The sequence below is a fragment of the Cervus canadensis genome, chromosome 8 (genome assembly GCF_019320065.1).
Source record: "Cervus canadensis isolate Bull #8, Minnesota chromosome 8, ASM1932006v1, whole genome shotgun sequence".
NCBI lineage: Eukaryota > Metazoa > Chordata > Mammalia > Artiodactyla > Cervidae > Cervus > Cervus canadensis.
In genome coordinates, this window is record NC_057393.1 from 56,335,880 (window position 1) to 56,363,699 (window position 27,820).

The 27,820-nt window shown below is 38.7% G+C and overlaps 1 protein-coding gene across 1 annotated transcript in view; it reads left to right on the forward strand.

The window, feature by feature from the left end:
• PARG (poly(ADP-ribose) glycohydrolase) overlaps positions 1–25,023 on the forward strand; it is a 116,720-nt gene extending 91,697 nt beyond the window's left edge. The window contains exons 15-18 of the mRNA XM_043476335.1: positions 1,068–1,176; positions 11,419–11,524; positions 23,057–23,185; positions 23,875–25,023. Of these exons, the coding sequence (XP_043332270.1) occupies positions 1,068–1,176; positions 11,419–11,524; positions 23,057–23,185; positions 23,875–24,029 (499 nt within the window). The 3' untranslated portion in view covers positions 24,030–25,023. The remainder of the gene's footprint in view (positions 1–1,067; positions 1,177–11,418; positions 11,525–23,056; positions 23,186–23,874) is intronic.
• The last annotated feature ends 2,797 nt before the right edge of the window (positions 25,024–27,820 follow it).

Sequence of the window (27,820 nt, forward strand, 5' to 3'; positions counted from 1 at the left end):
CTTCTGTGAGGTTCAGTAAGTGGGGGAAACCTATGTTGGGACAATTTGCCTAATACCACAAAACGGTTGCTAGCAGAACCTGTGGTGAACTTTGCCGCTGCTGTCTCTTATTTCTTATTGAAATACATTTTTACACTTTGACATTTTTGCTTCCCCAGAGGCAAATTTTTATTGAAAACATGTGTGTGGCAAATGTATGTGTGTTTCAGTGGGAAGAGCCATTGTGGCAGAAAGAATCAGCCACCGCCCTTGTAGCCATACAGCCTTATTCTTTGTAATATCTCAAATCCAGTTGCTAGTCTTTCTTTGTTTTGGATAAAACATATGGCTGCAACAGTTACTTAGGTGGATTTTTAATTCTTTATTATTATTTACAGACTAGCACGAAGGCTTCTGTTGCTATTCTTCAGTTTGAAGCGTTGATGGGAATATCATCATATGCATGTTTATAAAGAGATTAATGTATAGAATTTCATGTTTCCAAAATCACCATCTCATCCAACTTTTCCTGTCTCCACAGGCAAATTGTTATTGTTTGCTTTGATTTCTTTGCCTTTTTAAAAATAATTTTGTGCACCCAGCAGTTGAGCATAGCAGGTAGAATATTGTATTGAACTGTTACACTGTTATACTTTTTTTTCCCACAACACTTGACTCCTTGGGACTAGCTTTTGGACAATATAGGGCGATGTTACAAACTCAGTGACTTAGAGCAGTTCTTCCAGAACAGAGGAAAGAGCTCTTGTCCAGATACAAAGGCTGGGTCTTTAGTGTTGGGAGGAAAACAAAGAACTAAATCCTTTTGGTTTGCCCACCAAATCTTTTCACCTTGAAGACTCACTGTTAATGATGTATGTTTACAGTATGTTCTATCTTTTCATTTTACTGCTTAATGCTTTGTACTCCACAATACATGTGCCTTGGACTTCCTGATTTGCTGAGATGTAAAGCCATTGGTTTGTTTGTTTGTAACGTATTAACCCCGCCAAAGTCTCCGAAATCTGCCCTGGTGGGGGTTGTTGTTTGGTGAGTGCCTTTCCCCGTTCCTCCTCTCCCCCATCTGCCAGGGACGACTGGCAGAGGCGCAGCACTGAAATCGTCGCCATCGACGCCCTTCACTTCAGACGCTACCTCGACCAGTTTGTGCCTGAGAAAATCAGACGTGAGCTTAACAAGGCCAGTAACCTTATTTCTTCGTTCATCTGGCAGCTGTTATCTATTTACTGCCATTTTATTAATGCTGAAATTAATGCTTTCTGGTAATTCTTGCAGTGTCAGTACGTCTGCCCACAGCTCTCCTGATTTAATGGGTCTGTCAGCTTGTACAGGATGTACTTTCCATTGTGTAATTGTTTGATTACTGATGCCAGATAGACTGTTGCTTGATATTAAGCCCCACACATGCATTTATCTCATCAAGTACATTTCGCTGCTTTGGAACATTATCATTTTAAAACAATATAGAAATGAATGAACCTGGAAAGTTTTTTTCAGACCTACCCAATGACACTTTCTCTGCAAGGTGTGCTATCAGGATTAAAACAGATAAACCTTGTAAGGCAAGTCATTGTTGTTCTCGTATTGGTAAGAGTCATGTAAATTACTTATTTGGTAATTTGACATATTTATGATGGAATATGTGGCTTTCTGTGCTTAGTTTTATCTCCTTTAATCATTTTTTTTTTATTGTTACAGAAATATAAAAATGAGCTAGGCCTATTGTTAGTTCAAATTTTTACTACTGTTAACCATAATAAACTATCATGCAATAGTATTCTAATTCTATTCTCTAGGTAGATAGGGCCTTACCAAAACTTATTCTAATTCTATTCTCTAGGTAGATAGGGCCTTACCAAAACTGTTGATATTTTCTTTAGTTCCTCAGATTACTCTCACAGCCAAGACTGACCCAATTCTGAAAACCATTTTTTAACTTCCATGAATAGGATTTGGTCATGAAATTCATTATTAAGATAATAAGGTTTGTGGTTTTGCATGACTCCCATGTGCCAGTCCCTACACAGACTTTGGTGATGACAGCCGACTGGGTGTACCATTGCAAGGGAGCTGGGAGTGCTGTTGGGGCATGTGTGGCCCTCAGTATATCATCTCCACATCTTTTCCCTGGGTCTAACCACAGGATGGCCTCTGTCTGGTGCTCTGCTAATCCCAGCTCAAGTGCCTTACCTTTCATGTTGTTATTAGTAAAATAACCAAATAATCCAGAAAGGCTTTTACTATGCTTAAAACTTAGGGGATATGTCCAGTATAATTGCATTTGTTATCTTATATCCTGATGTACTTGAGAATCTAATTTGCTGTTGAACATATTTTTAAAATATACAATTAGGTTATTTTAACATTTGAAGTTATCAAAGGAATCCCATAAAAAGTTTGAAGAGTAAATGCATTATTTTCCAAATTGAACTTACATATGGATTCCATTTTTCTTTTAAGCAATTCCTCAGAAAAGCTGTCCAAAAAGACTGTTCTTTTATATGTCAACAGTTGTAATTTCTCTTTTATCTGACTCGTGATACTAAGGAATATCTTTTAGGTACCTTTTAAATGTGAGACTGCTTTCACTATCTGAACTCTTGCCTTAAAGCAGTTGTCTCCAAGCACATGGTGTTTTTATTACATAGCATATCAAGTAGAATAAGATTTTTATTTAGCTTTTCATCAAAAGTGTTTGTGAATGTGTCACATGGTCATTGATAGTAGAAGACATTTATAATCAGTGGGTGTGGGGGTCCTAGGATACCAGGGAGGCCCTAATGCAATCTAACTAGTATCCTTATAAGAAGAGATTAGGGCATACAAAAAAAAAAAAAAACAAATTAGCAGTGCATGCCCACAGAATAAATATCATGTGTGGGTCTACATGAAGGTGACCGTCTGTACGCCGAGGAGAGAGGTCTCAAAAGAAACCAAACGTGCTGACGCCCTGATCTTGAACTTCTAGTCTCTAAAACTGAGAAAAGTAATGTCTGTTCTTTTAGTCACATAGTCTGTGTGGTACTTTGTTATGGCAAAAAATACATGGCAAGTTTAGAAAGACATGTATGAAAAGGAAATGTATTTAACCATTATAGTACATTAACACACATTTCAAGGTTCTTTTTTTTATGGATAATATTTATATTCCCACAAATACTTTCCTGCAGGAGCTGGATCATTCACTTTTACAAATATGACCCTGGACATAAATAAATATTCTCATTTTTAATTCCCCATGTCTAACTTGTGACACCACAACTTGGAGAGCATCGTAAATTAAATGTTTTACATCTCACTATGTTTTGTACACTTCGGTTTAAAGCAGAACTCGGTATTAAATCACTTCAGAGATAACTTGTACAGTGCTTTTTTCTTTTTTTGTATGCCAGACAGAAACTAGACAGGAACAGAAAAACTCCATTTTTCCAAATGAAGCAGTAGACCAGTTTTCACCATCAGAATTCAGTGTGGATCTCTGAACTCTAGGGGGCTTGCTACTTTTAGGCATTACTTAAGCTTCCCAGGTGGTGCAGTGGTAAAGAATCTGCCTGCCAATGCAGGAGACATGGATTGAGTCCCTGGGTTGGGAAGATCCCCTGGAGGAGGAAATGGCAATCCGCTCGTATATTCTTGCCTGAAAAATTCCATGGACAGAGGAGCCTAGTGGACTATAGGCCATGGGGTTGCAAAGAATCAGACAAAACTGAGCGACTGAGGACATACACACACAACAGATAACAATTGAAAGGCAATCCCACAAAGTGCTTTGTTGTCTCTGGAAACAATTGACTCTATCCAGGCCCCTATCCTATTGGACCCACATCATGACCGACAAGAAGAGGTGGTTTTTAAAGGGAAGAGTCAGACTCCTTTTATCTGACTGATACTGTGAAGCTGCATTTTAAACCTGTGAGAGATCAGCTAGGTAACATTCTCCAGGAGAACTGTCTTTGGATTGGAAAGATTTATGACTCCAGGTTGCAAAAGTGGCAAATAGCTCAGCAAAGGAAGAGGGAAATCATCTGTGGAACGTTGTGTTTAGCCATGTTAGACTCAATCCAATAAGATTAAGTAGCGAGTATATTCTGTGGAGTCATCTGGACCAGAAATTTAACAAAGTGAGGAGACCACCTGGGCAGGAAATTGCCATTTACCTTTTAAAAACTGATATATTGATTTTGTTGTTTTTGTTATTATCACCAAATTCAGGAGTGGATTGTTACAGTGCTTTATTAATGAAACCAATCAGTCCCTGCTGTTGATAGTTCAAAGAAGTTCAACATCTGATCATTTATAATTTTTTCTTGAAGTCTGTGTTACTTTACTTTTCAGGAATATTGGTTCAAAATGTATCATTTTTAGTGAGTTTTCCCTTCAGTTTCTCAATGTATAGAATCAGAATAACCATAGAAATATATAATCTAATCTTTGATTTCATATATGGGAAATCTAAGGTCTAAATGTTTTCATTTTATATTGCATCTTGAAAAGGCAACATCTATTTACTAAGGTTAGCTATTTTAAAGACAAAAAATCATCTATAATTTTACGTTTCAAATAATTGCTTTCATTTTTGTAGGACTTTCCACATAAATATTAAGTTTCATATAAATGTGTTCAAAAGTGACATAAATATTGTATTTATTTAATTTATCCATAATTATATTTTTAATACTTTCTAATGATCTTCATAATAATATGTTTAATGGCCATAAAATTAGTTGGATTGATATACGAGGCCTTAGCTGATATACTAAAACTTAGCTATTAGTTTTTTAACTAAACTAATAGGTGGTCCCAGGGATCTCTTTATTATGTGCAATGTAGTAAACATCTTTGTGGAGCTTCCCTGCTGGCTCAGATAGTAAAGAATCTGCCTGCAGTGTGGGAGACCTGCATTCAATCCCTAGGTTGGGAAGATCCCTTGGAGAAGAGAATGGCTACCCAGCCCAGTACTGTTGCCTGGACGATCCTATGGACAGGGGAGCTTGGAGAGCTACTGTCCATGGGGTCGCAAACAATGAGACATGACTGAGCAACTAACACTTTCACTTTAAACACCTTTGTACAGTTGTTATTTAATCGAATAAAAGAAATTTACAAATAAGAAATTTACAAAATTGTTATTGAATCTAAGGATAATTTTAAGACTTAATATTACTTTATTGTCTTCTAAAAGATTCTTCAGTTCAGTTCAGTCGCTCAGTCGTGTCTGGCTCTTCGACCCCATGAACTGCAGCACGCCAGGCCTCCCTGTCCTTCACCAACTCCCGGAGTTTATTCAAACTCATGTCCATTGAGTTGGTGATGCCATCCAACCATCTCATCCTCTGTCATCCCCTTCTCCCACTTTCAATCTTTCCCAGCATCAGGGTCTTTCCAATGAGTCAGTTCTTCACATCAGGGGGCCAAAGTATTGGAGTTTCAGCTTCAGCATCAGTCCTTACAGTGAATATTCAGGACTGATTTGCTTTGGGATGGACTGGTTGCATCTCCTTGCTGTCGAAGGGACTCTCAAGAGTCTTCTCTAACACCACAGTTCAAAGGCATCAATTCTTCAGCGCTCAGCTTTCTTTATAGTCCAGCTCTCACATCCATACATAACTACTGGAAAAACCATAGCTTTGACTAGATGGACCTTTGTTGGCAAAGTAATGTCCCTGATTTTTAATATGCTGTCTAGGTTTGTGATAGCTTTTCTTCCAGGGAGCAAGCGTCTTTTAATTTTATGGCTGCAGTCACCATCTGCAGTGAATTTCGGAGCCGAGAAAAAGTCTGTCATTGTTTCCATTGTTTCCCCATCTATTTGCCATGAAGTGATGGGACCAGATGCCATGATCTTAGTTTTCTGAATGTTGAGTTTTAAGTCAACTTTTTCACTCTCCTTTCACTTTGATCAAGAGGCTCTTTAGTTCTTCTCTTTCTGCCATAAGGGTGGTATCATCTGCGTATCTGAGGTTATTGATATTTCTCCCGGCAGTCTTGATTCCAGCTTTTGCTTCATCCAGTCAAATATTTCTCATGATGTACTCTGCATATAAGTTAAATAAGCAGGGTGATAATATACAGCCTGACATACTCCTTTCCTGATTTGGAACCAGTCTGTTGTTCCATGTCTGGTTCTAACTGTTGCTTCTTAACCTGCATATACAGATTTCTCAGGAGGCAGGTAAGGTGGTCTGGTATTCCCACCTCCTTAAGAATTTTTCACAGTTTATTGTGATCCACACAGTCAAAGACTTTGGCATAGTCAATAAAGCAGAAGTAGATGTTTTTCTGGAACTCTCACTTTTTCTGTGATCCAACGGAAGTTGGCAATTTGATCTCTGGTTCATCTGCCTTTTCTAAATCCATCTTGAACATCTGGAAGTTCACGGTTCACATACTGTTGAAGCCTGGCTTGGAGAATTTTGAGCATTACTTTGCTAGTGTGTGAGGTGAGTGTAATTGTGCTGTAGTTTGAGCATTCTTTGGGATTGCCTTTCTTTGGGATTGGAATGAAAACTGACCTTTTCCAGTCCTGTGGCCACTGCTGAGTTTTCCAAATTTGCTGGTATATTGAATGCAGCACTTTCACAGCATCATCTTTTAGGATTTGAAATAGCTCAACTGGAATTCTATCACCTCCACTAGCTTTGTTTGTAGTGATGCTTCCTAAGGCCCACTTGACTTCAAACTCCAGGATGTCTGGCTCTAGGTGAGTGATCACACCATTGTGATTATCTGGGTCATGAAGATTTTTTTTGTGTAGTTGTTCTGTGTATTGTTGCCACCTCTTCTTAATATTTTCTGCCTCTCTTAGGTTCATACGATTTCTGTCCTTTAAAAGATTCTACAGGCACTTAAAAAAAAAAACAACCCATGCTGTAGTCCATGGGGTTGCAAAGAGTTGGACACCACTGAGTGACTGAACAACAACTTGGTCTTAGTTGTGGCATGTGAACTCTTAGTTGCGGAATGTGGGGTCAAGTTCCCTGACCAAGGATCACACCCAAGCCTTCTGCATTGGGAGCATGGAGTCTTAGTCACTGGGCCACCAGGGACATCCCTTTAGGCACTTTTTATATTTGTTTTTAAGAAATCACAGTATTCTAAAACATAAAATCATTATCAATATGAACTATGTATTAGTTTGTTAGACAAATATGTTATATTGATTTAATATAAACAACTCCTTAGGACAATAATTATTAATCTAGAAAACAGTATAATGTATTTATATTATAATGAAGGACATAATTTAATTATATTCTCTTCAGTTCAGTTCAGTCGCTCAGTCGTGTCTGACTCTTTGCGACCCCATGAATTGCAGCACACCAGGCCTCCCTGTCTGTCACAAACCCCCGGAGTCTACTCAAACTCATGCCCATCGAGTGGGTGATGCCATCCAGCCATCTAATCCTCTGTCGTCTCCTTCTCCTCCTGCCCCCAATCCCTCCCAGCATCAGGGTCTTTTCCAATGAGTCAGCTCTTCACATGAGGTGGCCAAAGTATTGGAGTTTCAGCTTCAGCATCAGTCCTTCCAATGAACACCCAGGACTTATCTCCTTCAGGATGGACTGGTTGGATCTCCTTGCAGTCCAAGGGACTCTCTAGAAGTCTTCTCCAACACCACAGTTCAAAAGCATCAATTTTTCGGTGCTCAGCTTTCTTCACAGTCCAACTCTCACATCCATACATGACCACTGGAAAAACCATAGCCTTAATCAGACGGACCTTTAGGCTAGCTTAAACTGACTTGGCAGCCTGAGTTCTTCAGTTTGTGTGTGCTCTTGCATGTGCGTTGCAGGGATGTTTGTACAGACTATTCACCTGAATACCATCTATTTCCTGGGCCCAGTTCTGGGCCTGTAGGTTTTGAAAATTGTTTTCTTTGTTTCCTTTTTCAATTTCTTTGCTTCCTTCCCATGTCTCTTTTTTTTTTTTTTCCCATGTCTCTTTTTACCACTTCCCAGCTGGGCTCTAGTTTTTAATTCTAGATACCAGTATCTTCCTCCTGCCACTTGCTTCTCAAGGCGCCTCTTGGCAACCTTCAGGACTCCAAAATTCCCTCTCTTCTTACCTTCCCATCAAAACTCATTCACACAGTCGTGTCCAACTCTTTGCGACCCCATGGACTATATAGTCCATGGAATTCTCCAGGCCAAAATACTGGAGTGGGTAGCCTTTCCCTTCTCCAGGGGATCTTCCGAAACCAGGGATCGAACCCAGTTCTCCCGCATTGTGGGCGGATTCTTTATGAAGTGAACCACAAGGGAAGCCCAAGAATACTGGAGTGGGTAGCCTATTCTTTCTCCAGCAGATCTTCTGGACCCAGGAATTGAACTGGGGTCTCCTGCATTTCAGGCAGATTCTTTACCAACTGAGCTATCAGGGAAGCGCCATTCTGAGTCAGGAGTATTTATTGGTATCTTCTACTTACTGAGGTTTGAATGCTTCTTCTTTTTCCCACTTTTAAGTAGTTTATTAGTAAAAAATAAATAGCTCTGTCATGGTGAATGTCAGGTCAGGCTGTGATGAGAGTTTAATAAGCAAGGTTTCTTTTACTGCTCTGATTAATCTTCTCAAGTGCTCTGGCTCATGTGAGGAAAAATTTGCTGCCAGTGTGGAGCTCCTAGCACATTTCCCTATGAAGAAAGAACTTGACAATTCTTTTGTTGTCTCAATCATTATCTGATCTTTGTTTCTTACCAAAGAAGCTCGGTTATTATCCGGATTAGTGGCCCGGTCCTCGTCTCTGACAGGTGAGGGATCTCTCTCTCCTTACTGGGGAATGGAGAGAAGCAAGGGTTGTCCCTCTAAAGGGGACTCAGAGGAGCTTGCTGTTTCTCTCTGATTTCTGACCTTGGAAGTAGTTGGTTTAAACACAATAAAAGAATTTTGTAACAACAGTCAAGATATGGAAGCAGCCCAAGTGCCATGCCCATCACAGACAAATGGATAATGTATACAATGAAACATTATTCAGCCATTAAAAAGAATGAAATTCTACCTTTTACAGCATTGTGGATGGGCCTAGAGAGTATTTATGCTTGCTGAAATAAGAGAAAGACAAATACTATATGATATCACTTATATGTGGGCTTACCTGGTGGTTCAGATGGTAAAGAATCCAACTGTAATGCAGGAGACCTGGGTTTGATCCCTGGGTTGGAAAGACCCCTGGAGGAGGGCATGGCAACCCACTCCAGTATTCTTGCCTGGAGAATCCCCATGGACAGAGGAGCCTGGTTGCCTACAGTTCATGGGGTCACAAAGAGTCCCATATGACTGAGTGACTAAGCACAGCACAGCATCACTTATATGTGGAATCTAAAAAATAATACAAATGATGTACATGCAAAACAGAAACAGACTCACAGATATAAAACAAGCTAGTGGTTACAGAAGGGAGTGGGAAGAGATGAGGGGCACATTAGGGTTATGGGATTAAGAGATACAAACTATGTAAAGTAGATAAGCAACAAGGATATATTGGACAACACAGGGAATTATAGCCATTATCTTGTAATAACTTTTAATGGAGTATAATCTGTAAAAATACTGAATCACTTTGCTGTATACCTGAAATAAATAAATCAATTAGACCTCTATAAAAAGGGATTTTGTATTTAATCATTAGTTATTATTTTTACCTATTTTACAAGTATTTTACATCATTTAATTTCAGATTACCTTTTTAAAGTTTTATTTTATTTGATTAAAACAGCAAATGGAGAATAACTTCAGTTTTATAGTTTGTTTCTGTTGTGGCCATTTTTCAAGATAGATTTTTTTTTTTATAGTAATATTGGTTAGATTTTGCTTCTGATAATCTAAATATTTCAAATTCTCTGTTGTTTGGCTTTAGTTTTACTAAGCTATTTTTGCTTATTAAAGAAAATTTAGCCCAGATATGTAGAGATAGCAGTATTGGAAGAGACTAAAATCATTCTGATGGCATAAAGCAGAAAACGTTAACTAGGAGGCTAAGAAATCTTCCTCTTCATCTAGGCATGTTTGGAGAATTTGACAGGAAAGCAAGTGGCAAAGTTACGTCTATTCTGACAGAAAGTCTATTCCCTTTGTTGGCATAAAGGCAGAGACTCTGTATCTTTCAAGAAGAACCTGCTCAAAAAAATTGAGCTCTTTGATAGTTTTGACCTGAAAGAGATTTTCAAAAGCTCTATGCATCTGATTACACAGGTAATTTGTGAGTTCTAGTGTAAGCTCTGTACCACGGCATTGAATAATGGTCAGGTACCAACTTATAATTAATATCTGCCAGGATTTACAGCCTAGGAGGAGGTGGAAGAAATAGCCTTGTTAATCCATCCAGACAGTGTGTAAAATAAATTTTTATACCTCTGTAGCAACTTCAGAGAGCAATTTACAGTATTATGTGTGGGTTTTGTAGAGGCATCTTTCTTTATTCTTGGTTTTTCTCTGGGAACATCTGTCACACACTGTTCTTTTTATTTTATTTACTATTATACATAAGCTATATTTTAGGCTTTGCTTGGTACTTGAGAAAGCCCAGGGGATATTTGCTTTGCTGTTATATTAAACTTCTTAACATAGTCTGATAGTTTCAGAAAACTAAGAACCCTTAGGAGTCAGAAAGACTAACTAGCCTGATAGCAAAGAAATGGGAATCAGAAACTCTAGGACCTTAAACTGCGACCTTCTCATATATAAAATGAGCTGTTCATTTAATTAATACGCAGCCACCATCCTCAGGATATACTGTACTTTTTGCAGGTAACTGGCAAGTTTTAAAATAAAATAATCTAGCTTAAAATATAGCTGTGAAACTAGAGTCTTGGAGCTGGAAGGGATTTTAAAGGTTATCTTATAGCCAGGCATAGGGGTCCCTTTTATATATAGGGACTCATTTTATATATAGTCGCTTAAGTGTTTCAGTGGCAAGAAGCACATCTAAAAGCTAACCACAGTTATTAATCTAGTCTCAATAATTCAGAGAGAGTGCTGAGGAAGCCTAATAGTAATAACTCTTTACTGTAATGAAAAACAGTAATCAAAAGTTTTCAAATAAAACACTGTCTTAAATACCTTTCTGTCCATTAGTCCCTCATAGTTTGTAACTGGTGTCCCATTAATTCTTGAAATATCTCTGATATTTTCATTTATGTTTGTTTGAATTGGGGAGGGGGGACAACTGAGACCTGTATTGGCTTAAGGGCTTTGATTTGCCCAGCATCAGAGCAAATCAGTAATTAGAACTGGTCATTTCTTACTCTCTTCCTTGTGTAATCCCAGGATTTTCTCTTTTTTCCCTCTCCTTTGGCCCCTAGGAAAAAAAGGAGAGAGAGAGAGAGAACATAAGCTTGATGATGGATACTGATCCTAGTACATCGGTTAGAAATACTGCTAGCGTCTAGTCACTCACATTGCTTTGATGTTTCTTTCATCCTTCAGGCTTACTGTGGATTTCTTCGTCCTGGAGTTTCTTCAGAGAACCTGTCTGCAGTGGCCACAGGAAACTGGGGCTGTGGTGCCTTTGGGGGCGATGCTAGACTAAAAGGTGAGTGAGTCAGTTGTTATAAGAAGGATAATAGTTTTTTGACTAAGGAATAGAGTTAGTCCTTCTAACCAGATTTCTATTGGTCTATCATAATAAGGGACCACAAAAATCTAAAAGAAAAGAAAAAGAATATTTGATACAGTCCTTCTTTTATTATGTATGCAGGAATCTGTATTTTTATTCTCTGCAGAGGTTACTTATCTCTTTGATCTATCAGGCACAGCGTTTAGTTGAATAAAGAGGCCAAGATGACTATGAAGTTTCAAACCAAACCACCCATGCAAGCACATTCCTTTAGAGTAGTGAATTTTATGGACAGGGCTATTTCATTGAGTGACTCGTTCATTCACCAGACTTACGGCAGGTCTGCCACTCTCTAGGCACTGTGATAGAGTCTCAGAATACAAAGGTGTATTCTCAGAGATGTGGTCCGTGCTTTGGAATTCACGGTCCAGCATGACCAAGAGTGGCATGGACAAATGCAACATAGAGAAATGAGTGCTTTAATAGAGGTGCATGATGTGTGGGCGTGCAGCTTGGGAGAGCTGCATGAGGAGGCATTTGGTACTCAGAAAGGATAAACATTTCTTGCACTTTAGGTTTGTACCTATCAACAGAGCTATTGGTTATTTATCATATTATGACATGATTTTTCCTCTCAGGAGTGTCAGTTACAGAAAACAGTATTATATTATTACATAGGATGACTACTATTCTGTATCAACCCGGCTGGTCTGACACAAGCTGAGGGTGCTACAGGACAGTCCTGACCTGCCTTGGAGTTAGTGCCGACCCTACAGGGTAAGGGCATACATGCTCCACTAGAGCACCCCTACTTCAGACTCAAGCTGCAAGTCTGGGGTTGGGGTGTCCTGTGCAGGGCCACCTGCACCTCTAATCAACCAGCTACCAGTTGGGAGGTTCCCACAAGCCCTCTGAGGTTTGATAATTTATTAGGATAACTCACAGAACCCAGGAAGGTGCTGTTACAATTTTATTATAAAGGATATACGTAGGGTGAGATGGGGAGGGAATACAGAGCTTCCATGCCCCTTCCCTGTGGTGTCAAAGCATATCACTTTCCCAGCACGTGAATCTGTTTGTCATATCACTTTCCCAGCACATGAGTGTGTTTGTTAAGAAGCTCCACCGACCTTTGGTGTCCAGAGTTTTTATGGGGGCTTCATTACATAGGCACCATTGGTTATCACTGGCCATGTTCCAGTTCTCCCTCTCCCTAGAGTTCAGTGACTGAAAATACAATCCTGAAGCAGTCTCGAGGCCTACTGGCAGTCACTATCATTAGCATAACAAATACCCTATCACTCAGGTCAGTTCAGTTCAGTTGTTCAGTCGTGTCTGACTCTTTGCGACCCCATGGACTGCAGCACGCCAGGCCTCCCTGTCCATCACCAATTCCCGGAGTTTACTCAAACGCATGTCCATTGAGTCATGATGCCATCCAACCATCTCATCCTCTGTCGTCCCCTTCTCTCTCCTTCAATCTTTCCCAGCTTCGTGTCTTTTCAAATAGTCAGTTCTTCACATCAGGTGGCCAAAGTATTGGAGTTTCAGCTTCAACATCAGTCCTTCCAGTGAACATTCAGGTCTGATTTCCTTTAGGATGCACTGGTTGGATCTCCTTCCAGTCCAAGGGACTCCGAAGAGTATTCTCCAACACCACAGTTGAAAAGCATCAATTCTTTGGTGCTCAGCTTTCTTTATAGTCCAACTCTCACATCCATAGATGACTACTGGAACAACCATAGCTTTGACTCAGGAAATGGCAAAGGTTTTGAAGCTCCTGCCAGGAACCCAGGACAAAAATCTGACAGATGTTTTGTTTATACTACAGTTGTCAAAGTAACAAGAAAACAAAGCAAACGTATAAAACAGCCAACTGGCCTTGATAGCTAAACTAGATACAGATGAAATCCTTCTCAAATCCTTCTCATTGGAAATTTCTCTGTAACAGTTTGTGTAATCATCTGACCTTAGTGGAATCACACTATGTATGCTATGCTCTGACCTCCTCTTTTAGAAAACCCTATAGTCTCATGATGGCTTGCAACACCAAAAACTGTCCACAATTTTTAACAGCTATATACTATTCTGTTGTATGTACCTATATGCCATTGTTCATTTCACCAATTCTCCATTCATAGTTTTTTTTATTTTATATAAGCAATACTATAATATATATTATATATGTTATACATAATTATTTTCTTAGGGTTAATTCCTAGAAGTGAAATTGATGACTCAAAGGATAGGGATACAACGTATTTTAATGTTTACCACAAACGGTTCTTCTGAAAGGCAGTGTCAATTTACAGTGTCTTCTTTGCAAAGGCGATCTCACTACTGTAGGGTTTTGTCAATCTTCTTAATTTCTCTGAGGTTCAATAGTTTTTATATGTTTTATTGGCCATTTTTGTTTTGCAAATTGCTTGTTCATGTCATCTGCTCATTTAGCTTTTAGTCAGTAGATTTGGTTTTCATTGGCTTGTAATAACTCTTTGTATACTAAGAAATATTAATTATCTGTCATCCAACTTAGCAACTGAATAACATATGTTACAGGTATTTTTCTCTGTTTTTTCATTTATTTCAGCCTGTTGAGTTGTGATCAGCCTATTGTCAAATGGGGTTAATTTTTATGTGTTTACATTTTTGTGGCATGCTTAAAAAATTTTCTTCTATTCCTTATTCTAAAGACTTACACAGACATTTTCTTCATATTCAAAAATAAAAACCACATTATTAGTTTCAGTGTTTTGAATGTCTATAGAAGAAAGAATTTCTGGTTTTTATTTTATGAAATTCTTTATCATCCTGAATTTATTTGAGGAAACCTGTTTTTCACTCTGGACTTATTGATCTTATGACAGACACTTTTTTCTGTTTTTCTCTTAAGTAAAATAAATGAGTAGCTTCATATCATCAATCCAGAAGCCAGGTCTGCCACAAGCTTTGGTCATTTGTGATGGACAATTTGGGAAGCTTTATAAATGTGTTCATTTTGTTTCTTTTCTTTATGGTGTAAAAAAGCCTTTCACTCAGACTGCAGCTTTGCTTGCTCTGGTGACTATTGAGGGTAGTATTCCAAGATTTTCATTGTGTAATTTATTTTCACAATTATCAACAATTTCTGTTGTGAGCATGTATTTTTTTTCCAGTTTTATTTAAAAATAATTGACATACAGAACTATACAAGTTTAAGATGTCCAACATAATGATTTGACTTACATCATGAAATGAGTATCAAGTAGGTTTAGTGAATATCCATCATCTTATATAGATGCAACATTAAAGAAGTAGAAAAAAATTTTTTCCTTGTGATGAGAATTCTCAGGATTTATACTCCCTTGCAACTTTGATTTATAATGTACAACAGTGTTAATTATCATGTTGTACATTACATTCCTAGTACTTATTTATCTTGTAACTGGAAGTCTGTACCTTTTGGCTGCCTTCATTTTATTCCCTCTCCCCTCACCTCCTACCTTTGGTACCCAGAAATCTGATCATATTTTCCTATGCGTTTATTTGTTTTTAAAGTATGACTGACCTACAACACTGTTAGTTCTTGGTACACAACAGTGATTCTGTGTCTCTATATATTTCAAAATGATCTCCATGATAAGTCTGGTTGTCTTCTGTCACCATGCAAAGACCTTACATAATTACTGACTGTATTCCCTACACTGTACATTCATACCCATGACTCCCTCCCAACTCATTCTGGCAACCACCTGTTTGTTCTCTGTATTTGTTACTGTTTCTGTTTGATTATGTTTGTTCATATGTTTTGTTTTTAGATTCAACCCATAAGTGAAATCATACAGTATTTGTCTTTGTCTGGTTTATTTCACTTAGGATAATACATTCTAGGTCCATCCATGTTGTTGCACAGGGCAAGATTTCATTGTTTTTTTATGGCCAAGTAGTAGTCCATTGTATATATACACCACTTCTTTATCCATTCATCTATTGATGGGCACTTAGGTTGCTTCCATATCTTGCTATTGTAATAATGCTGCAGTAGGGGTACATATATCTTTCAAGTTGCATTCAAGTTTTCTGGAGAGAGTGGAATGGTTATTATTGGACCTCAGAGATACCACTGAGTTAATGGATTTGGAAAATGGCTCTGGAAACTTTTTTTTTTAACTCTCTGGGAGTTGCTGATAATCAGCCAGGTTTAAGAAATACTACATTCTCTCCTTTAGTGTTGCATAGTTACCCTTCAATCTGTGGCCTCATTTTTAAGATGAGGAAACCAAGGTTTTATGCAGAGGCTAATAAAACTGCCCAAAGAAACACAGCTAACAATCAGAACCAGCGTTCATATTTGGCCTATTTTCCTCAAAAACCAGTATTGTGGTTGTGGTTGTTATTAGACAACATGTTGAAAGCATTCTGTGTTGTCCTAAGTGCTTTCCTTAGATGTATTAGCTCGTAACAGCCTACTAGGTATCAGGTATTTTTGTCTTTGTGACATAACTGAGGCAACGAGGTAAATCGCCTCAGGTCACAAGGAGAGCAGGACTAGGATTCAAACCAGGATTGATGCCCAAGAGTTCAGTGTCTGTGCTTTTACAATTTCATCTTTATTGGCCACAAATTCTGTACCTAGATTTAGATTTGGAAATTGCCATTCTAGAGATGGTGGCTGAATTCTTGACGTGAGTACATTTAAGACACCAAAGATTGAGGCTTTCATAATATCCACTGGAGGATGGGGGTGGTTGGTAGGGTCACATGGTACCAAGATTAAAAACAGTAGCCAGGGCTTCCCTGGTGGTCCAGTGGTTGAGAATCCACCTTGCAGTGGAGGGGAGACAAGTTCGATCCCTGGTCCAGGGAGATCCCACGTGCCACAGGGCAGCTAAGCCTGCGAGCCACAGCTGCTGAAGTCCAGGCGCTCTAGAGCCCTGCTCTGCAACAAAAAAAGCCACCTCAATGAGAAGCCTGGGGGCCACAACTACAGACCCCGCTTGCCACAACCAGAGAAAGCCCACATGCAGCAAAAGACCCAGCACAGCCAAAAATAAATAATAATACTTTGTTTTATATATATATATAAAATAAAAACAGTAGCCAGAGCACAGGACCAATTAGAAAATAAGAGTTGGCCTAGAAGAGTGGGCAAAATGCTCCAGGGCTGGTAAACATGTTTGAGCTTTCATAGTAATCAAGACATGAGCTCACAAAACAACTTGGGTTTCATTAGAAGTACATGAGTAACACTTTCAGGTCTATACTATTTTAGCTTCCTGCTAGTATGTGTTTAAATAATGTAAATAAACAATTTGAGGAAATTCTTCTAACAGACATATGGTAAGTTGGCTTGGAGCATAGCAGGATGACGTGGCATGGCAGCTTTACAACATAGTGGATGAGGGAGAGTCCTGGGTCAGGCCACCCAGTTCAAATTTCAGCTCCGCCACTTTTTAGCTCTGTGACCTTAGACAGGTTACTTAATCTTTTGATGCCCTTATTTCCTGATTTTCAGAATGGAGATAATGCTAATATTTATTCAGTTTTTCTAAGGATTGAGTTAATCTTTGTGAATCTTGAGCTTATCCTCGAAAAGCTGCCAGAACATTCAGCATGCTACAGTATAGAGCTCAGTGTTAGCAGTTGTTACTAATGTTACATGTTGATGGTCTCAAGACCATACCTGTGTATAGGTATCTGTGACTTTACTCATTTTTTGGTTTGGTTCATTTGTTATGACACTATGACTTGTTTTTTGATATTAGTGTAGTGTAGTGTGTGTTAAGTCGCTCAGTCGTGTCTGACTCTTTGCGACCCAATGGAATGCAACCCGCCAGGGTCCTCTGTCCATGGAATTCTCCAGGCAAGAATACTGGAGTGAGTTTCCATCCCCTTCTCCAGGGCATCTTCCTGACCCAGGGATCAAACCTGGGTCTCCTGCATTGCAGGTGGATTCTTTACCGTCTGAACTACCAGGGAAGCCTTTTTTGATTATTCATACTTATTTGAAAATTTTATTGCTTAAGATTGATGCCAAAAAGAAAATTAAAACCAAACTCCCTGCAGGTTAATTTAAGTGATTATTTTGGCACCTAGTTATGCTTGAATTTGGAATTTGATGCTTTTGTATCATTCTTGGAATCAGTCCACACATCCTATTAGATCTGTGATTTATTTTCATCTAACTTGTGATGCAGGAGAGTTCACTTAAATTGTGAGACATAATTGTCTAGATGCGCAAAGACCTTGCGGGTATAGTGAGGTCTGAAGACAGTTTTGTTTAAAATGATCTTTTGTTAGTGATTACTGATGGATTTAAGGTCAAGATTGTTATATTTCTGAAAATTTCGTCTGTGTATTTATAGTCTAATATCCAATGCAAGGAGAAAAACTGTAATAGAGGTTGTGGAATTCCATACTCTGAAAGAGTCTTTAGGGATGATCTGATTTGACTTCCTGTTTGCATAGATGGGGAAAATGCAGGCAAGAGAGTTAAGTGACTTGGCCAAAGTCCTAGAGCTTAGATAGCTAGCAGAAAGGGGAGGCCTGAGCCTCAGGTCTTCAGTCTCCAGTCCCAGCTTGTCTGCCACATGCTTTTGTTATCATGTGACCCAAACAGAAACAGATGGGAAATCAAGAATGTAATGTAAATTGGTTCTCTTATTAGGATTCAGCCTCTTTTTGGTAGATCTGTCAAACTTCACTCTGTGAGCCTATCCATAGGGACAGAATGGCCTGTGAAGCATTTTAAAAATAAACTCTATAGGGAGGAAAAAATAAATAAATAAACTCTATAGGGAGATACATTTTAAATGTTCTTATTAATATTTTATTTTCATAAATGACAAATGACCAGTGATCTAGTATTTCTGTATGTAAGGGGAAAACAAGACTAGAATGACTTTTCTTTGGGTCTTTCTCTCCTCTTAATAGGAAATATAGATAAATTTCATTCAAACCAAAAGATAAGAAATACCTCTTGGTAGAAGATTACAACACATTGGTTTCCATTTTTATATGTAGTTTAGGTTAATTAGGAACCTTTTAAAATTGAGTGTACTGAAGCTTTAATGTTTGCATAAGTTGGTTGAGCAGTTTTAATTAAAATGTATCTGTATTTTGGGATCAATTACTCCAAGATTAATGAGGCCTAGTCGTGGTGCCTCATATGGTGTGGATACTCAATAAATATTAGTTTGGAAATTAGGAAATACTTGTATTCAGAATCTTGTATATATTATAACATCTCAGATTCTTTCTCAAATCTGGGGATACTCAGCCATATCAAATATACTAGTTCAATTTTTAAGTTTTTATTTTGGTTTGATCTCTTTGCTGTCCAAGGGACTCTCAAGAGTCTTCTCCAGCACCACAGTTCAAAAGCATCAATTCTTTGGCCTTCAGCTTTCTTTATGGTTCAACTCTCAAATCCATACATGACTATTGGAAAAACGAAAGCTATGACTAGACGGACATTTGTCAGTAAAGTAATGCCTCTGCTTTTTAATATGCTGTCTAGCTTCATCATAGCTTTTCTTCCAAGGAGCAAGTGTCTTAATTTCATGGCTGCAGTGATTTTGGAGCCCAAGAAAATAGTCTTTCACTGTTTCCATTGTTTTCCCATCTATTTGCCATGAAGTGATGGGAGCAGATGCCATGGTCTTTGTTTTTTGAATGTTTTAAGCCAGCTTTTTCACTCTCCTCTTTCATTTTCATCAAGAGGCTCTTTAGTTCTTTGCTTTCTGCCATAAAGGTGCTGTCATCTGCATATCTGAGGTTATTGATATTTCTTCCGGCAATCTTGATTCCAGCTCTTGTTTCATCCAGTCAAACATTTCTCATGATGTATTCTGCATATAAGTTAAATAAGCAGGGTGACAATATACAACCTTGACATACCCCTTTCCCGATTTGGAACCAGTCTATTGTTCCATGTCTGGTTCTAATTGTTGCTTCTTGACCTGCATACAGATTTCTCAGGAGGCAGGTAAGGTGGTCTGATATTCCCATCTCTTTAAGAATTTTCCACAATTTGTCGTGATCCACACAAAGGCTTTAGCATAGTCAATGAAGAAGAAGCAAATGTTTTTCTGGAATACTCTTGCTTTTTCTATGATCCAACGGATGTTGGCAACTTGATCTCTGGTTCCTCTGCCTTTTCTAAATCCAGCTTGAACATCTGGGTTCTCGGTTCCCATACTGTTGAAGCCTGGCTTGGAGAATTTTGAGTATTACCTTGCTAGCGTGTGAGATGAGCCAATTGTGCAGTAGTTTGAGCATTCTTTGGGATTGCCTTTCTTTGGGATTGGAATGAAAACTGACCTTTTCCAGTCCTGTGGCCACTGCTGAGTTCTCCAAATTTGCTGGCATATTGAGTGAGCACTTTAATAACATCATCTTTTAGGATTTGAAATTCCAGCTCAGCTGGAATTCCATCACCTCCACTAGCTTTGATTGTAGTGATGCTTCCTGAGGCCCACTTGACTTCAAACTCCAGGATGTCTGGCTCTAGGTGAGTGATCACACCATCCTGGTCATCTGGGTCATGAAGATCTTTTTTGTATAGTTTTTCTGTGTATTCTTGCCACCTCTTCTTAATAACCTCTGCTTCTGTTAGGTCCATACCGTTTCTGTCCTTCATTGTGCCCATCTTTGCTTAAAATGTTCGCTTGGTATCTTTAATCTTCTTGGAAAGGTCTCTAGTTTTCCCATCCTATTGTTTTCCTCTGTTTCTTTTCATTGATCACTTAGGAGGGTTTTCTTATCTCTCCTTGCTATGCTTTGGAGCTCTGCATTCAGATGCATATATCTTTCCTTTTCTCCTTTGCCTTTTGCTTCTCTTCTCAGCTATTTGTCAGCCTTCTCAGACAACCATTTTGCCTTTTTGCATTTCTTCTTCTTGGGGATGGTTTTGATCACCACCTCCTGTACATTGTTACGAGTCTCCATCCATAGTTCTTCAGGCACTCTATCTGTCAGATCTAATACTTTGAATCTATGTGTCACTTCCACTGTATAAGCCTAAGGGATTTGATTTAGGTCATACCTGAATGGTCTAGTGGTTTTCCCTACTTTCTTTAATTTAAGTCTGAATTTGGCAATAAGGAGTTCCTCATCTGAGCCACAGTCAGCTCCTGGTCTTGTTTTTGCTGACTGTATAGAGCTTCTCCATCTTTGGCTACAAAGAATATAATCAGTCTGATTTCAGCATTGACCATCTGGTGATGTCCACGTGTAGAGTCATCTCTTGTGTTCTTGGAAGAGGGTGTTTGAGATGAGCAGTGCGTTCTCTTGGCAGAACTGTTAGCCTTTGCTGTGCTTCATTTTGTACTCCAAGGCCAAACTTGCCTGTTACTCCAGGTATCTCTTGACTTCCTACTTTTGCATTCCAGTCCCCTATGATAAAAATAATACACGTTTGAAGAATACAACATTTGTTGCCTTTATCTTCTGTTTCCTGATAATTAGGGTGAGGTTATGCATTCTTGATCTGAGAAGTGCACAGGTGATAGTATCTAGAGGCACTTGGTAGTCATCTGACCCCACTGGTGATGTTAATTTTGGTCACCTAGTCATGTTTTTCCACTGTAGAGATATTTTTTCCTCTCTTGTAGTTAATAAGTAGTCTGTGGGAAGACGCTTTGAGTCAAAATTCCCCTTAGGTCTAGCATCCTTTATTGATCTTTGCTTGATCCAGTCTTTACCATGATGAATGCAGAAAAGGGGTTATCTCATTCTAACACTCCCTCTAGACTTACCAGTTAGTCTTTAGCTTTCTCATGTGAGCAAGAACCCTTCTTCTGCATTTATTTATTATGTATTATCATTGTGGACTCAGGAATTTATGTTTTTTCAATGATTTGTAACTTAATACTATACATAATATTTTGGTTCTTCCCTCGCCCAGATTTGGCTATTAGATGCTGCTTCAAACTGGCTTCTATATCCTTATGATAAGCACGCATCAATTTTTCCCCATCTGTTTTGGAGTACTTCTTCACTTCCTGGTATAATAAAACGTTCTAGGTTTATCTTGTGTCTATCCTGTCCCAACCATGGAATCAAGTATTCCTTGAAGAATCCAGCTCCTTTTAGGGGGAATGGTATTAGACCACTATCTGGGCACTAGGTGTACTAACTGCTACTGGGATGTCTTCTTTTTGGCTCTTTCAGCAGACAAAACTAGGAAATACACATACACACAGACAGATGTACATAGTTAAAAATCATGAGTACATACCAGTGCCTTTCATTTCAATTGATAACCACAGAGTTACTTTTTTGTCTTTCCCATTCTATGTTTGTATGTCCCCTCTTCCATTCTGAGAGCTATAACTCCCAGCAGCATCAACAAATCAACTCATGTATTCAATCCTGAAATATAGTTTATTAATCGTCTCAGAATTGTTTCACCTGTACTGCTGTGGTAAGCACATCTGATAAAGAAAGTCTGGGATTTGTTTGCAGTTCTTTCCTCCTTGTCCAAGAGTGAGGGCATATTAGTCAGATATTGTGTTCATAAGTTACTTGGATTAGTTCTTACTTTCGTTCTTTCCTTTTTCCTTTCCCTGTAGTGTTTTTCTTTTGAAATAAAATTAGGCTCATCTGTTTTCATTTGCTTTCAGTTATAAGCTCCTCCCCATTCCCATTCTTATATTTTATGTTTTGAAGATGTAGAATATTAACATGCTTTCTAAAATCAAAATTATATTTATCCTCCATAGTGTTTTAATTTGATTCCCACCTCCCCTTTTATGAAGGAAAAGATATGTTATTAGCAACTGGGCATTTATTGTACCTATGTTCATTTTTGATATTTAAAATAAATTTTGTCTATTGAGATTAAGATTATAAAGGAATTTAATTTTTGGAAATATACTCCAGGCTCAGTGATTTGTACCTCTGATTCCTGAGGACAGGGGTCCTCCATGATTTTCCTATGCCGGCACACCAGAGTTAATGTCCAGTGTTATCAGTAACATTCACTCCATGCTCTAGTGATTGGGTGGAGGTGGGAGTGCGGGAGGGACAGGGGTGTCTTCTGGAACCCATTTTGAGAATGCCTGCTTGCTGTAGAGCTAACGAGAGCAGCAGAACCTCCCAAGTACATTGGTCGGGGAAAATCACAGACCTTTGATCCAAAAAACCAGCTGACTGTGTAGTAAGATAAATCAAGCAAACAAACACAAAAATTTTAGTTCCAGATTAATGTAAGTGGGGAAAAAACCACTTTACTGCCTTAAGTGTGCTACTTCAGATGCACCTTTCTCTATTTGTTTTCCCACAAAGGTGCTTATGTGGGAATTCTGTGACTTAATGAGATTCTCAGTAGCATGTCTGGAAAGTCACACAACCAGATGATTTATCTTCATCCTCTATTTGCCATTTCTAATAACGTGTATATTAGGTTTATAAATCTTTAATCCAGGATATAGCTATGGCATACCAGCTGTAATTTAGCTGGCTGAAAGAACTAAAGGTATCCTGATGGGAAGTGTCATAACATAGCTGTGTTTTCCTCTGCCACAGCCTTAATACAGATACTGGCAGCTGCTGTAGCTGAGCGAGACGTGGTTTATTTCACCTTTGGGGACGCAGAATTGATGAGAGACATTTACAGCATGCATACATTCCTTACTGAAAGGAAACTGACTGTTGGTAAGTAGGGGATGGTTGGTGTCTAGATGGATTGCACACTCTCCAAGAGGAGCACTTGCTAACTCTGGATAGATCTTAGTGGATAAGAAAGAATGGACATGTGACTTCAGTGGGGGTGGGGGTGGGTGACAAGGTCTCAGAGGGACACTTGCAGACCTTTTTTTTCTGGCAAAATTTCATCCTCAATATTCAATGAGTATGGCAACTTATCAAATTAAAGCCAAGAAGTTGGAGTTAGTGTCCATTTTTACTTTTGTGTATATGGAAAACTGAACGAGGGGGATGGTATTGAAAGGTAAGTTAAAACCTAAGAGGCCTTACTCTGACTCATGTCTATCAGACAGGCCAGCACATGTTCCATCTATTGTGTTTCAGCTGGACCTGAAAGGCCTTCCTATCATGGGAGCTAAATGTAAAATTAGAGTTGCCATGAACTCCCAAAAGGATGCATGGATGATGTACCATGTATAGCCTGCTGTAGTTATGAGCTAATAAGTAGTTTCTTTAAGGTATTTTAAAAAATTTTAACTTTATATCAGGAAAGCCTTCCAGGCTTATGGAACTCATGCTTTATTTTCAAAAGCCAAATTTGAGCATATGTTATTTGGGATAGAACTGGGATGTTCTGTAGTAGATTTATCTATCTACATATCTTAATGTGCAAACTGGTCTGGCTTTCTGCTCTTCAGGAGAAGTATATAAGCTGCTGCTACGATATTACAATGAAGAATGCAGAAACTGCTCCACCCCTGGACCAGACATCAAGCTTTATCCATTCATATACCATGCAGTTGAGTCTTGTACACAGACCACCAACCAGCCAGGACAAAGGACTGGGGCCTGAGGAGCCAAGTGACTAGAAGCTCCTTCCACTTCTGTAACATATGAACTGACATAATATACATGTGTATATAATCCTATTTGTAGGCAAGGATGCAGTCCCTTCCACACAAGGAAATTGTCGGTTGGTATATCTACACCTCCTCCATCCCGACTTACATAGACTCAGACATATTTTGTTTCTTTTTTTTCCTTCTATTTCAGCCTTGATCCTTTGATTTTTCTTTCTTTTGCCCATCAGACTTCTTGTGAAATTTCATCAGAGTTTGTGCTCAGCCTGTCAGGTGTCTTTTTTGATGCCTAAATATTAAACAAATCACCTCTGCAGCTAGCAGATGCCAAGGAAGGTGGTGAAATCCTAGCAGCTGTAACTGAGTCTGCTATAGATCTCCTTGTGAGCCTCTCACCCCCTACTCTTGTTATGATTGTGGTGTTGGAGTCTTTTTGATTTTTGAAATAAGAGTTGGGTTTGTTACATAATACAGATCTCCTCGGTTAAGAGTTTTATATTTAAGAATACTTTCCAAAAAGTTATTTTGAGATATCACCTTTATTTGTAATGGTAATTTGTCTGTCCCTTTTCCCATGATCAATTTTTATTGAAACTGTTTTTGGAAATTGCATACAAATGAAAGGAAATATAAGAATAAAAGAGTTTCCCAAATGGTGTTTAAAAAACAAACAGATTCAAGAGACTTGAAGGACCTCGTTTCTTGGGATTTTTTTTCTTTTTCTTTTTTTGAATTAGGATTATTGTTTGTTCCTTGGTGCTTGAAACATATTCATATAACCAAAGTTTAGGAACTGGGAACTTCATGGTGATTTGTACATATTGAAGTTTCTCTGGTACTCATAGGTTATGTAGTTAATAAATTTTCATTAACAAGTCATTTGTCAAACTCTTATATCATCTAATATATATATACACATGTGTGTTCTTTAAGTGTGTCTACATGCAAGCACATAAAATCTAAATAAAACTGGAATTGTGGAAATGATTAGATTTAGGCTTTATTAGGGGCTCTGTTTAAAATCTTTTATTTAAAATTGTGTCCATTAAGCATAAATAATAATGTCTCTCAGAAGTTAAAAAGCCAATGCCAGTTCTGTGCTAATTGAGAGCAGGGTTTAATCGCAAAAGCACTTATTATTTCTAAAGTAATTCTAAACCATACTGTTCAAGTTCTAGCTTACAGTCAGCTGTCAGGAAAAGCTATTGGTGGTCAAATCCTATTAATAAGGAGTTGAAGTAGATGGTTCAACACCTGGTATTAATATTGGCAGGGTAAAAAGGGGCCTTGGCCAGCATCTGCAGCTCTTTTTATTTATATACAAATGCTAATGGATTGGAGAGGGCAGTGGCACCCCACTCCAGTACTCTTGCCTGAAAAATCCCATGGACGGAGGAGCCTGGTAGGCTGTGGTCCATGGGGTCGCTAAGAGTTGGACACGACTGAGTGACTTCACTTTCACTTTTCACTTTCATGCATTGGAGAAGGAAATGGCAACCAACTCCAGTATTCTTGCCTGGAGAATCCCAGGGATGGGGGAGCCTGGTGGGCTGCCGTCTATGGGGTCGCACAGACTCAGACACGACTGAAGTCTCTTAGCAGCAGCAGCAGCTAATGGAATTTGGCACTGAAGTGCCTGAAGACAGTCACTTGTCATTAACGAAGTTCTTTAAGATTTTTCATCGTCTCTGAGTCCAAGATGTCTGGCTTTTTTTCTAATGGTACTAAAATCCTTCCCATTCTATGCTTTGGTTAAGCATTCATGGTATATTTCATTTCTTTTTATCTATCTCCATATTCTTTCCCTCTTATCCAGCCCCAAGACTAAGTGAACAGTTCTTTAAAATTTTACATGAACAGTTTAGGAGGTTCATGTGGTAGAGATATCACCAGATATCTCTGGATATATCTGGATAAATCCAGATAAGACCACCCCCCCCGCCACCCCCAGCCTAATATTACAACACACACAATCTAAGACTCAGCTCTTAATGCTGAACAGGTTGGTGACCAGGCCATCTGACTGCCTTTTTCCTGTTGAGGGGTTTTCAAGAATAAAACCTGCCTACTTCTTTGTCTCAGAACATTCTTGAATTGTGACTGTGTGATCAAATGGAATGTACAGAGAGAACTAATGTCCATTTTTTTGAGGTGGAGAAGAACTGATTACTTTGTTCCTAAAGCGTTAGTCGCTCAGTTGTGTCTGACTCTTGGCGACCCCATGGACTGTAGCCCACCAGGCTCCTATGTCCATGGGATTCTCCAGGCAAGAATACTGGAGTGGGTTGCCATTCCCTTCTCCTGGGGATCTTCCCAACCCAGGGATTGAACCCAGGTCCCCCCACTGCAGGCAGATTCTTTACCATCTGAGCCACCAGAGAAGGCGTTGTTCTCAAAGGCCCTCTATAAAAAGGAAAAAATCAGCCATCTAATTAACATATCTATTTTAGGACATTTAGCAGCTCCTTTTTGTTCTCTTTCATTAGGGATTATTGTTTTATTTCATTGTTGTTTGCCCTTCTCATCTTTAATCTACTGAAGCATGAAAGGATGTTTTTAGTGTAGAATTCTTAGGTTTTTAATATAACCCACTTACTTTTCACTTTCTGTCTAGCTCACTCAAATGTATAATAATGGTCTTTTTTTTTTTTTTTTTCCCAATATAATAATGGTTTAAGGAAACAACGTGGAGTAATGGAAAAGGCATGAGATTTAAAATCAGACAAGCTGGGTTCAGATGCTAGCTGTATCCCTAGCTAACATTTTAACCTTCTTTAAATAAAGTGAATTGCTGAGCCTTACTTAATTCATTGACAAAATGGGCTATTAGTACCTATTTAGAAATACTATATAAAAAATGAACACAGGGTCTGGCACATGGTTAGTTCTTAATAAATGCCAACTATTATAGTTGACCAGGAAACATTTATGGGGCACCTGTTGTATATTAGGGACTGTGCTCATTGCTCTGTGTATTTTAGCCCATTTTCCCCATGGGCTAACAGATGCCCAGATTAGGGAATTACCATTTCAACTCCAGGAGTTCATTATGAAAGAAGACTTAATTTGTCATATGATACAGCAAACGCTTTGACACTCTTGATCTCTACCAGGTTCGCAATGTAGCATATTCTTCATCATGAATGACTAGTTATCAGTGGAATATATTAAATAGTCTCAGAGAATTAACTCTTTTCTTGATGGTTGAAGTGACATTAAAGTCAGGAAGAATTAATATTTAAAAGAGAGATTGTAAAGATCTAACCAAGCTCCAGCTTTGCTATGTCAAATATATTCCAAAGTAATATACAGTGCTTTGGAAACCAAACATTAAGTTGCCCCACTCCAAGAATATGATGGTACAAGAATTCCCTGGATTATAGTCTTAAACACTTCAACAGGAAGAGAAGCAGTTTCATAGATTCTCACCTGTTTTCTTCTGTCTTCTCCAATCTGTGTGTTCATGGTTCATGTGTTTTTTGATGAAAGGAAGAAGTGAGTCCTGGGCAGTCTGCTTCAAAGACAAGCAGAGATTTAGAAGGCTTGTATGTCCTTCTCTCAACCCTGTGGATCTTACCCAATCCTTTGTGTAGAGGGAAGGGAAAGACCAGCCATTCCCAGGAAGTGTGTCCTAATGTGATACTCAATTAGAACAAACTGCCCAAATCCACTGACCCACTACTGTTCTCTGTGCTCACTGGGGTTCCCTTAGTCCCTCCTTCCCAGATTCACACAGATGTCCTGAGCCTTTAGAGTGGAAGGTTTCCCAAACAAGACACCAAAA